Source organism: Portunus trituberculatus, chromosome 19 (genome assembly GCF_017591435.1).
Source record: "Portunus trituberculatus isolate SZX2019 chromosome 19, ASM1759143v1, whole genome shotgun sequence".
Classification (NCBI taxonomy): Eukaryota; Metazoa; Arthropoda; class Malacostraca; order Decapoda; family Portunidae; genus Portunus; species Portunus trituberculatus.
Window position 1 is genome coordinate 17,992,553 of NC_059273.1, and position 12,500 is coordinate 18,005,052.

The 12,500-nt window shown below is 47.4% G+C and overlaps 1 protein-coding gene across 1 annotated transcript in view; it reads left to right on the plus strand.

The window, feature by feature from the left end:
• The window catches only part of LOC123506097 (potassium/sodium hyperpolarization-activated cyclic nucleotide-gated channel 3-like), a 927,743-nt gene that overhangs the window by 876,800 nt on the left and 38,443 nt on the right, over positions 1-12,500 (plus strand). The window contains exons 5-8 of the mRNA XM_045257964.1: positions 834-970; positions 4,238-4,252; positions 7,386-7,523; positions 11,176-11,292. Coding sequence (XP_045113899.1) covers positions 834-970; positions 4,238-4,252; positions 7,386-7,523; positions 11,176-11,292 — 407 coding nt within the window. The remainder of the gene's footprint in view (positions 1-833; positions 971-4,237; positions 4,253-7,385; positions 7,524-11,175; positions 11,293-12,500) is intronic.

Sequence of the window (12,500 nt, forward strand, 5' to 3'; positions counted from 1 at the left end):
CTGTTATTCCTCTCTTTCTCATCTTTTTTTCCCCCAAGTGTCGTGTTTACGTGTGTCCGTATTCGGTTTATTAAATCTGACGTCTATTCGTTTTTTTTTTTCTTTCCTCCATTTCATTTTGTCATTAGGGGGATGAGAAAAGTATATTTGTCTTTGTGATTTTTATGCATAAGGTAATGTGAACGAATTGTGTAAAAGTTAGATGTGTTTTCCCGCCCCCTTATGTGACTTGTGTGTGGAGAATGTAAGAGTGTCGGTGGTGGAAGGGCGGAAGAGTGGGAGGTTGTGGGGAGAGGGATGGAGGTGGGTGGTTGTGGGGGAGGGACGCACGGAAGGAAAGTTGTGGAAAATGTGGTTTTTTTTATGGTGTGTATGTGAAACGAGAGAGAGAGAGAGAGAGAGAGAGAGAGAGAGAGAGAGAGAGAGAGAGAGAGAGCTATGTATATTGATAACAGCAGGGCTATGTATATTGATAACAGCAGGATTAGGGGACACACACACACACACACACACACACACACACACACACACACACACACACACACACACACACACGAGGTGGGAACCAGAATGCATTTTAATTACTCAATGTCCTCTTCCCTTGACAGTCTATATATGTAGGTGTGTGTGTCTGTGTCTCTGTATAACCATCCAGTGCACACATACATACATACGCATCAATATACTCGCATAATTCACAGGCCAAAAACATGCACTTTAAATTCAATCACATACACTTACTACATAGTCACTTAACATCAATTTCTCCTCAGGTAACTTTTTGAATACCTCACCTGTCGTTCCCTTGATTAACCACACCAATCTCTCCCCAGGTATCATGCAACAAGATAATTCCGAACAAGTCATTCTCGACCCCAAGCTAATCGCCAAGCATTATCTAAAGACTTGGTTCTTCCTCGACCTCATCTCCTCGGTGCCACTCGACTATATCTTCCTCATCTTCAACCAGGTAACCACGGAGGCCTCGTTGAGCTGCCTTCCTTATCTCGCCGGGAGTTCCCTTATCGATGTTTACTTCACGTGTTGATACATGTCATCCAATAGTCGTCCGTCCGTGTCCTTGTCATTCAGTCGAGAGTTGGTCATGCATGGATCTTGTGCTCAGTGGATTTTTTGTAGGCGCAGGTACTGATAGAAATGGAGTAGTGATGTGTGGGTGACAGAGCGAGAGAGAGAGAGAGAGTGTGTGTGTGTGTGTGTGTGTGTGTGTGTGTGTGCATATTTCCTTTAGAGTATGTGTATTGCGTGGTCTTACGTATGTCTGTCTGCATGTCTGACTCAGTAAAAGTAAAGATAGCCAGCGAGTCGTAAAGCATCAGTGTGCACGGGTTGAGTTTGTGCCGGAGTGTAGCACCTCATCACCGCGGCGTCAGGAGGGGCTGTCTCAGAGTCGTCACTGCATGAGGAAATTAAACAAACATAGCGAGACGTCTCTATCTTTCCGTCCTCGTCCAGTGTTTCCCTCGTCCTCGCATCGTATCCGCCTAATCCTCGTCTCATTCGCGTTTCATTCTTGCCCTGTTCTCGCCTCGTTCTTCCCTCGTCCTTCGTCCCCACTCCATCCTCATCTTATCCCAGCTCCGTCCTCGCTTCATCTCAGCCCAATGCTCTCCCCATCCTCGCTCTGCACTTATCCCATACTCCCATCGTCCTTTCTTCGCCCCCACCCCCATCCTCATCCCGTCTCAACCCCGTCCTCGCTACATCGTCATCCTGTCCTCGCTTCGTCCTTGTCTCGTCCTCGCCTCGCCGGTCTTACAGGGAGTGCCAGACCCGACGGCGCCGAGCTGGAGCGATAGACAAGGAGATGGTGAATGCATGACGTTCCTCAGTCAAATCAATCTCTTCCATTGATTTGCTGTTTCATTTTATTTCTCTCCGCGTTTTATCGAAGTAAATTGGTTAAACTGTATTACTGTGTTTTGACCACTTTTTGTTGTTGTTGTTGTTGGTGTTGTTGTTGTTGCTACTGTTGGTGTTGTTATTGTTGCTGTTATTGTTGTTGTTTTGGGCGCCACTTTAAAACTTTTTTGCGTTTCTTTTTGTTTTCCGCGTGTCACTTTATCGCGTTGGATTGAAGATGTTAGTAAAAGAATAAGACATGCCCTCTCCTCCTTCTCCTCCTCCTCATCCTCCTCCTCCTCCTCCTCCTCCTCCTCCTCATCCTCCTCCTCCTCCTTCTCCTCCTCCTCCTCCTCCTCCTCCTCCTCCTCCTCCTCTTCTTTCTCTTTCTTCTCCTCCTCCTCCTCCTCCTCCTCCTCCTCCTCCTCCTCCTTTCCTCATTGTTGTCACTTTATTTATAGTCATTCCGTCTTCGTTCTTAAGTGTTCGTTCCCTTACCTATCCATTGCTCCCTGCCACCTCTGTCACCTTGCACCCTGTTCACTAATACCTGTCTTGTTCACTATCCCTTGTCGAGCCTTTTTTCATGCGCAGCCCCTGTCACTCCTTTCCTATACATTGGCTTCTGTAATCCTTTCTCTTTACGCCTGTCACTTGTATCCCCTATTTACTATTCCTATCGTCCACCTACTAGTCGTTCCTTATCACCCATATCTTACGTTCACTCTCCTCTCTTCTCTCTGTCACCTACTCACTGTCCCCTGTCATCCCTGTTACCAATTCACTACTCCCTGTCGACTACCTCCCACGCACTGTCCCCTGTCACTTCTGCCCTCCATTCACTGTTCTCTATCCTTACTGTCGTTGAACCGTTGCCTTCTCGACCGCCCGGAGACCCAGACGGTGACTAATAGAGCGGGACGACGGCTTGATTAGCGCAGCTCCTTATTAATCACTACCTGTCGCCTCACCCCAGTGGCACAGCGCCTCAGGGTGACCCGCCGCGTGAGGAAACACCACCCAGCTCCGCCCAACCCCGCCCATCCACGCGCCTCACCACTCCCTCACTTCTTTTTCTGGTTTCTGGTTTTTCTGGTTTTCTGGTTCCCTTGTTTTTTTCTCACATTAATTCTCGGTATCTTTAATCTTCCGCTTTCCCATTTCTTTCCTTTTTATTTGTTCCTATTCCGTCTTCTAATTCGGTTGATTCTCATGCACTTGCTTTATTCTTCGTCTCATCATTTCACCTCCAAAGCTTTTCTTCTGTCCTTCAACTCTCAAATTTTCTTCTTACGCTCCATTTACATCTATCTTTTCATTTCAGTCAACAAACTTTCTTCTGGACACCCTCTCATATCTCTTCGATCTTATAAATATTTTGTAGTGCACGTCTTCTACTTCTTCTGTCCTCAAACTCCTGTACCTTCAGTCATCAACTTCATCCCACGTGCCTCTGTCTCCCTATAATCAATCTACCTGCGCTCATTCCTGTCCTCTTTCTCTCTACTACCTTGCTCACATGTGCTCTCGACAATGCTTCGCCCATTGAAACACTCACTACTAAGCATTACAGAGACAGTGTGTTGCTACGAGGTGCCTTAGGTAAAGATGTGAGGTCCGGAGAGTGATGAGAATGAGTAAAGGTATATGATGTTAGGTAGTAAAGTTGTTATTTCATACAAAGTGATGTTTTGAAAAAAAAAATGAGGGGATGAACTGAAAGATACTTTTTTTTCTGAGCATTTGCAAGTATGTCTTCTTCTGATTTGTAATTTGCACTTGTGGTTTAGAGTTTAAGGAGGAATTTAAGATGGCAACACACTAAGAGCGGGAAACCGTTTTCTTGCTGCTGGGAAAGATTCACCAAGTATTTCATCGACGTCGGTAATATTTGTTCAGTGTCCCTTGATCGTTCACGCCTCGCACCTGTCACTTCAATTTTTCGTGTTGCGTGTCACAGTCTCAGGGAACTTCAAACCGTGACGACTCTGTTCCGGCCAGCGCCCTCTTCGTCCCACCTTTGGATACGCGTAGCATTGAGCGTGACCGTTTCTTATCCTTTTCTCAAATCGGCGTATCGTCTCCACCGTTCTTTACTAGCATCGGACAAGTGAGAAACCTTGGCCTTGGCATGGGGCACTGGGAGACACCGACTGAGGTCCGCCAGTGCACCGCTCATGACATGCTCCTTATGTCTGCAGAAGTGATGAGTGGGTTAAAGATGTCATTAGGTTTAGGTTAAGCTGACCTAGACTACTTCAACAGGCATTTCCTTGTGTGTGTCCACGCTGGTATTATACAGTAGATGTTCCTTCCACCCTGCTGTGCGTACCCATTACTCTAATACACTGTTTTCTCTCGTTTCTCTCTGCAGTACCGCGACAAAGAGGTATCCACCCACAGTCAGCCTTGCGTGTGCTTTCGATCCTAGGAAGATGATTAGCCGCGTTGCACCCTGCATCCCTGTTGACGCATGACGCACTGCCCATTTAACACTGTTGTGGCTTCTGTTCTCTTTTTCATCTAGTGTCCATGAGTTCCCAGCTTCCGGCATGATGGGACTAAGATATGAGAGGAGAAAAGATAGTTGGCGCCTGCCTGTCTTGTGCATGTCATTCCATGTGGCAGGAGTTTACGAGGATGTAGAAGAACCGTCGCCAAACACACACACACACACACACACACACACACACACACACACACACACACACACACACACACACACACACACACACACACACAATCGAGAGGCCCGGGTTCGAGTCCCGGAAAGCGGCGAGGCAAATGGGCAAGCCTCTTAATGTGTGGCCCCTGTTCACCTAGCAGTAAATGGGTACGGGATGTAACTCGAGGGGTTGTGGCCTCGCTTTCCCGGTGTGTGTTGTGTGTGATGTGGTCTCAGTCCTACCCGAAGATCGGTCTATGAGCTCTGAGCTCGCTCCGTAATGGGGAAGACTGGCTGGGTGACCATCAGGCGACTGAGGTGAATTACACACTCCCACCTCCCACCTGCCACAGTCCCTGCACCGTTTATCAGCATTACAAATTTCCTCCTTGCCTCAGTCAGTCGTCTCTGAACAATAATGAGAGAAGTACAAGTCACGTGCTATGAGGAGGAAGGTGTAGTCCAGGTGTTCACATCAGCAGGTATGATTACTAAACTGCAGCGCGCTTTCCTCCTCCCGCACATCCAGACGAGAGCCCCTCAGTATACACAAGACATCTGACCCCTTCCTACATCTCCACACCTTCAATACTTCTCCCACTTCTTCAGTCAGCATTACATTCTCATTGTGCCGCATAACTACACATGCCTTAAGTCCCACCTACGATATTCCTCACCTCATATACTCTACAACTCTCACGCAACACATATCCTTTCCAAATCCTTACAGTCACACAGAAATATGACCATACCTCACTTTGATACATACACACATACACCCTAAGTTACGTAGTTGTTCCTCACTTTTATAGACGCAGCAACACACGAGAACTCCTAAACCTGACCTCACTTACCCTAAATTAAATTGCTCCTCACCTTCATAACTCAGCAACACCTTCAATGAAACACATGCGCTCTCATCCCACATTTCCTCGAGTCGGGGCTGTAGGTGTTCTTGCAAAACTCGCTGTGTTGCGCGATTGATTCATTGAGTGCCTTCACATTACCGCTTGGCGCCACGCGTGCCGGCCTGTGCCTGACTTGTGGCTGCTCCGAGGCTCCGTGGCCCGTCAGGCAGCATGAAGGAGCGTGTTTATTGATTGAGGAAGGAGAAAGTCATGGACAAAGAGTCACCTGTTTTGTAGCTGTAGGTGGAGCATGATACTTGATCTGCACGGATTTCAGGACTTTTTGTACTGAGCTGCGCAGATGGGCGTGGCGTTCTGAACACCCACACCCACCTGTTCTAAACCGCCTTCCCAGGTCCTCCTCCTATAGTGTTCCTTTATCATTTTTCCAGAACCTCTTCCCTCGGTTCTCTCAGTTTCTCCGTCTTCCTCCACACCACTTTCCACCCTCCCCATCCTGCAGTGAAGAAGGCTGTCGCTATGACCCACGTGTTAAGTTCTCAAGGCCTTTATGGCCATGTTTGTGCTCACTGCTAAGCGCGCCATCATAAGCTGTATAATATTAGTCACGAAATAAGATGAGCTTCATGAGACCACGTCCAGCCTTCCATTCTTGTCTTCTTTCACCTCCTCCTCCTCCTCCTCCTCCTCCTCCTCCTCTATCTGCTCCTCCTGCCCAGCTTGTATGCCCGCTGTGGCCTCACCTATGGGGAAGCGGAATGCAGTCTAACACAATGAATTGACAGTGATAACCCCCATACACTCACTCACCCACCCTAAGTTAACAATACTAACTCCCCATCCCTCCCTTCCCCTGCCTGAGTTTACCAGACTAACCTTAGATGCCCCAGCTCTCAGCTCCTCAAACACTAGCCCTTTAGGAATACTGGAGCCACAGCCGGGTAGGTAAAGGACCCATCTGAGAGGAGCAGGTGTCCCTCGAGGGTGGCTGTGTGGTGGTGGCGGTGAAGGAGGCGGTGAAGGTGGTTTCCTGGTCGCCGTCCCTCTCCTCCTCCTCCTCACCATGCCATGCCGCCGCCACGCCGCCTCCTGTCCCTTTGGTTAATTTTAAGGGTTTATTGTACTACTAGTTGTTTTATTTGCTATTGATTTAATTTCTTCCTTTCTCTTTCAAATGGGTGTCTCTTTTTATGGGAACTAACTTCTAATGGGAACTCTTAATTTGAATGTAACTTTTTTTCATGAGAATTATTTATTTGTGTACTGTTTTAATGAAGACTGTTTTAATGAGTAGGGTTTTTTTCTATAGATATTATTAATGGATATTATTACCAGTTTATGGGGACATTTTTTTTTTTTTTTTTATGATTGTTTTGACAGACTTTAAGATGATTGTTTTTGGAAGGACTATTTTCACGAGGACTCTGTTGTTTGTTTCATTTTTGTTTGCATTATCTTCCTTGCCTCCTTCAGATATTCTTACTATTGTTTTCTATATTTGTTTACTTATTCATTTGTATATCTATCTATTCATTTACTAACTTCTTTCATTAATTTCCGAGTCATTCATTTCCTTATCTTCTTCCTTAATTTTGCTCAGAGTTTAAAATCGGTGTTTTCAGTTTCCTTGATTTGTATATCTTTTTTTTTTTTTTCATTTATATCGGGAAAACTTTCTATAATACTAACATTTGTACAAGATCTGGAGTTTGTCACACTTCCATTGAAAGGATGTTCATGTCTCAAAGTTTTAGCAGCACAAGTTCACTTCATCTCACTGTTTTAGTAAGGCACTGATATATTGCATCTTTGGACAGTTTATTGATCTATTTGCCATATTTGCCATGTAACTCTGCTCACTTCAGAATATTTAGTCATCATTTACTTTTTTGGATGCACTCACCATTGCTCAGGCGTCACCTCAGCATGACTCAGCTGCCTTGACGTGCTTCTAATCCGCCTTCGTGCATCTATCCGCTCTCGTTCAGGACTTCAGCGAGAGTTTCCAGATCCTCCATGCGGGGCGGGCTCTACGCATCCTCCGCCTGGCCAAGCTGCTCTCCCTGGTCCGCCTCCTCCGCCTCTCCCGGCTGGTCCGATACGTGTCGCAGTGGGAGGAGGTCTATGTAAGCAGCGTCAGTGTTACCCCTCTTTATTCTTTCTCTCGCCCTCACACACTCTCATTCACACGGACACAATCAGCTTCACAGATATGCTAATATGTATGCTGGAACATAGCCTCTTGCCTAGATGACCCACGCCTGTGTACATGATAAAGCAGCCACAGATATATATATATATATAAATACAAGCCCTTTTGACCATGAGAAATAGCATGAGCGCTAAGGCCGGCCAGTTACTAGCCTTGCTGCGCGGAGGACACACTGTGTTTAGTTGCAATCCAAGTTTACAAGTGTGCCAGTGCAAGCAACACCCCAACAACTCCCTAACTACCCTTCCTTAAACCCTCTGCGTGGTCACCCCCGCGGTGAGGTCACTCACACTGACCTGACCTAGTGCGGCAGTGAAACCCTTCCCCAAGGCACCAAGGCTGCGACCTCCTCACTGCCCCAATAGATACGTAGTTTAGCTGGCCATAGATCCTGTAAAAACCTCGTCCCTTAGACCTAAGACCCAACCAACAGCCTTGCCGCATACGACTGCCTGGCTACTGGTTCCAGGCTCACAACCACTCCGTCCTTCCTCACTCTGCTTGCATTGTTTAAGCGTTCATATATATATATATATATATATATATATATATATATATATATATATATATATATATATATATATATATATATATATATATATATATATATATATATATATATATATATATATATATATATATATATATATATATATATATATATATATATATATATATATATATATATATATATATATATATATATGTATGTATGTATGTATATATATTGATAAAAACCCGACAAAAACTTCCACCATTCAGTGCCAAAGTGCGAGGAGTGTGCACGAAACAAACCCGGGCAGTGGCAGGTTGAGAAGAGAAGGCGGCGCCGCCATCACTGGTGACAGCCGCCACGAACACTTGCACATAATTGTTTTTTCCTCATCCGTGAGTTTTCCTGTTCACGGCGTTTTATTTTTACAGTGTTTTGGCCGTGTTTGCCTGCGATTTTTCAGTCCTTTTTATCGCAGATAGGTAACGTACTTGTGAGTGCGCTCTGAACTCCTTAATTTCCTTAAATTTTCCCGCCACCAGACTGCCTCCCTCAGGCGATCACAGTGAGGGAGTGCAGTCGGTTCAGCCCGGGAGGGGCGGGCGCCCCATGTGAGGCTCGATCCTCCCCACCATCAAAAGAGAGCGTTCAGCCACCGCGCGACGTTTTTAATAGCCACGTGCAGTTCCCCTCATGACCATGAAGATAAATTATCTAGAGTTAGATTTCAGATATAAAAAACACTGTAAGTACCATCAGCTTCACTACCAGCGTGTGCATGAGTGGCCAGCATCAACATCGGTGAGAGAATTTATGCTTTATGAAGAGCATCTTGATGATCGGAGACAGCTTGGGTCCCGACGACCCGGACGCACCTGGCATGACGCACTTGGCATGGTTTGGTGTATGACATGACACTGTGTTCCCTCTTTTGGTGTCAACTCGTAAACAGGAGAGCAGTCTGCGTCCAGCTCTCTTCACTCGCCCCACGTTAGTCCCGTACTCGTAGGCTCGGCGTGGCATGGACAGGGAAAATTAACTGCAGCTCCTCTGCGCAGACTGGCATATGAACCCTTACTAAAATAAATCAAACTTGCCTCCGTCACTCCACTGGTCAGCTGAGGAGGCACGCCCCGCCCTACAGATTGCTACTCCCTCAGTCAATCATCACCAGTGAACGTTACGAGTCACCCCAGTGCCCTGCTCGCTGCCTAGAGGGAGAGTCGAGGCAGATGGTGGTCTAGGGTCCTTAGCAGTCAGTGCCGCCGCCTCAATCCCCAGCAGTAAATATCTGTTGTTGTTGTTCTGTTGTCACCTTAATGACCCTCGTGCCTGGTCCAACCACCCCCTCCCACCCTCCTGTGTCCCCTCCTGACCTGTTGATGAGGTTATCCTGAACATTGGTCGGCTTTGTACATGAATAACAAAGTACAATAGATCCCCTCTGCCACCTCATAGACTGGTAGACCTACTCCTGTTGACCCCCTACGCTGCTGCTCCATTAGCTGACCCTACTGACTGTGACCCCCGAACACCCTGACCCTACACGCGGACACAACACACACGCTCCTCAAAAAGTCGATGTTTTCCAGCTGGACACACCTCACATGTCTCCTCTGTCTGCCATCGAGTCTTATCACTACATGTATATACAGCTTTTCCTTCTCTTCTTTTATTTTTCTTTCCTTTTTTTTCTTTTCTTTCTGTACATATTTCTCAGTTACAAGAACACGGACACAACTTTCCTGTTTCTCATTTCCTCACTTGTAAATTGTAGTTCCCTCACCTTTCCTATGTTTAGAAGCTCCTCAATCTTTCCCACTCTAATGTCTTCTAACTGTTCAGTTTGTCAGTAGTTCTCTTGTATATTTGGCCATGCTGGACGCCGCTCCTGCCCGGGAGTCCTGCCCGGGGCACGAGAGGTCCACTGTGAGCTATCATGTACCGGTAGACATTTTGTAACGTATGTGATTCTTGTTCCACATGAGCTTCTCTAAAGGTACTGATTAATTTCTCTGAACTGACGAACGTTGGCTGTAACGTTTCTGGCTTGTTTTCTCCCGGTAATTATTGCTCTGTGTCTCTCACTGTCTATCTATCTCTCGTCCGTCTGTTGTGAGCGAGAGAGCGTTGCACCTCTCACTGCTAGCTTCGTGCTTCTCTCCTCTACAACCAATCTTGTATTGTTCAACGCTTATGTGAAACAGGACTCATATGTACCCTTCTCTTAACTGCCACTGGTTTGCCTTACAATATGTCGAATCTTTCTATTTTTATATATCTTGTAATGATTCACTGAATTATTATCTGCTAACTGCAAGCATCGGGATGTTGGCAACATGTCCGCTACACAGTGCTTCATTTTTCTGTCATGACAACTGCCGGTCACCTGCCACCAAGCTGAGGCTCCCCAGGTGGTGGCACATGACCTGAGCCGCTCTGACCCGCGTGTCGTTTTCTGTGTGCCCAGCCTGGAATTGACATTAACTGACTTCCTGCCCCTAAGTGTTGCCCAAGTCGTCTGTAATCACATGTCATTACATCACTTCATACAAAAAAGGCTCTTTTTTTTTGTGATGCGGAGAAAGTCAAGGCCCACGGCGGGGGTGGAGGTACCAGGGGTGGCGTGGGGCGGGTCGTCGTTGCAGCAGCGACACACAACCCTGAGGAGCCGGGCCGCGTCGCCTCGCCTCGCCCGACACCATTCCCGGCGGCCTCTTCCCCTGGCGTCCCCGGCCAGGCTCGGGCGGCCGCGCCTTGCCCTCCCCAGCCTGACCATTAACAAGCTCTGTGCAGCGAGCCTAGACAAAATCCCACTGTCCTGTGGCTCCTTTCTGTCTGATTCAGGGCTTGTTGTATTTGGGCTGCGTTCATTTTTGTTTCCCTGGCAGATAAGTTCAGACGTGAGGTAGAAGCCGGACAGTGTGAGGCAGGCCTGTGCTTCTGAGACTTAACCTTAGAATTCGGCTCACCAACCACCCGTTCCCCTCCAGCGTTCTGCTCCGACTCTGCCTCTCCCTCCCTCCAACCTGGCCCTTACCTCTGTGCCTCTTACTCTTCTCTTCGGTTCTAGATCCTAAAGAACCACCGCAAAAAGCACAGTGAGAGACGGAGTCCGCCTGGTGGCTCAGATGCCCTGAACAGACGTAAAAGGAAGCCGTACAATGTTTACAATATTCCATTTTTTAAGGTAAATTAATCCCTCTTACCTTAGGATGTACAGTACCGACCTTTTTTCCCTCCCCCTGCCTGTCCGTCGTCCCTTCCGTCTTTCCGTCATGCGCCTTCCTGCCTGCCCTGTGCTGTCTGTCTGGAGTGCCTGTGTTGGCCTGGTCTTGGTCTTGCCGCCCCGAGCTTTCCCTGCATGGTCTAGCAACCTGCCTGTGCCCGAGCCGTGTTCACAGATCGCTCGCCTTTAGGCTGTTCTTTTCCTTCATCATATTTTTGGGGTGATATCTAAACCATTTTTTTGCCAGGAGGACATCTTTCCCCCGCTTTAATATCTTTTCCTTTTTTTCTTTGCTTGACTTGAAGAAGAATAGAAAGAACACGAGGAGACGCGGGCAGTAGTGTCGCCCGCTGCATGGCTGGCAGGCTGCTACTTGGTGGTCCATCCTAACCCCTTGACATGTGGGCTAGTCACGCGGAATAGCTCAACAACTGCCTCAAGACGCGTCGAAAGCAAAACAAACCAGTCATTTTCCAGCGGCCACTAAGCCAGCACGCCATCGGTCACCACACCTGAGGCGGCGGTGACTTTCCACTGAGATGTCTCCGCCCGTCACTCCGGCCACTTAGTCAGCCCTTCTCTAGTCGCAGCAGCTGTAGAGCTTAACAGCGTTACTTCTTTAGTAATAATGACATATAAACTCACTGAAGTTAGCTTAAGCTGTAGTAGGCTCACCTAGGAGGCAGTCTTAGGATGACGCTGTAAGTGGCCCGGGAGTGAGTGGGAGACCAGCCGACTTTTTTCAGGCGTAGTGTTGCGGGTGTTCGCGGGGGCACGGCGAGGGTTCCGGGGCTCGCCGCCCCTACCACCTCGCCGGCTGGGCATTCCTCTTGATATGTGTGTCACCATTAAGGTCGTTTTTACTTCTTTTTCCTCTCAATGGTTTTAGTAATTTTGTTGTTATGAGAATGAGACTACACGACAGTCTTCATTCGCTTACTATTTATATTTCCATCCCCTTGTGGAGTGTGACATAGACACATGAGTGTCAAACACTGGACTCACATCAGTGCTTCCCTCCCTGTCATTCCCTGTTTCCAACAGTGCACGTGTCGCGCGGCGCCACGCTCACTGGATACCTTTTTTGAGTGACAAAATAATTATCCGAATAGAATGCTGCAGATGGTGTTAATCACCTGGTGGTGATGTGATACGAGGGCCGCGGCTCT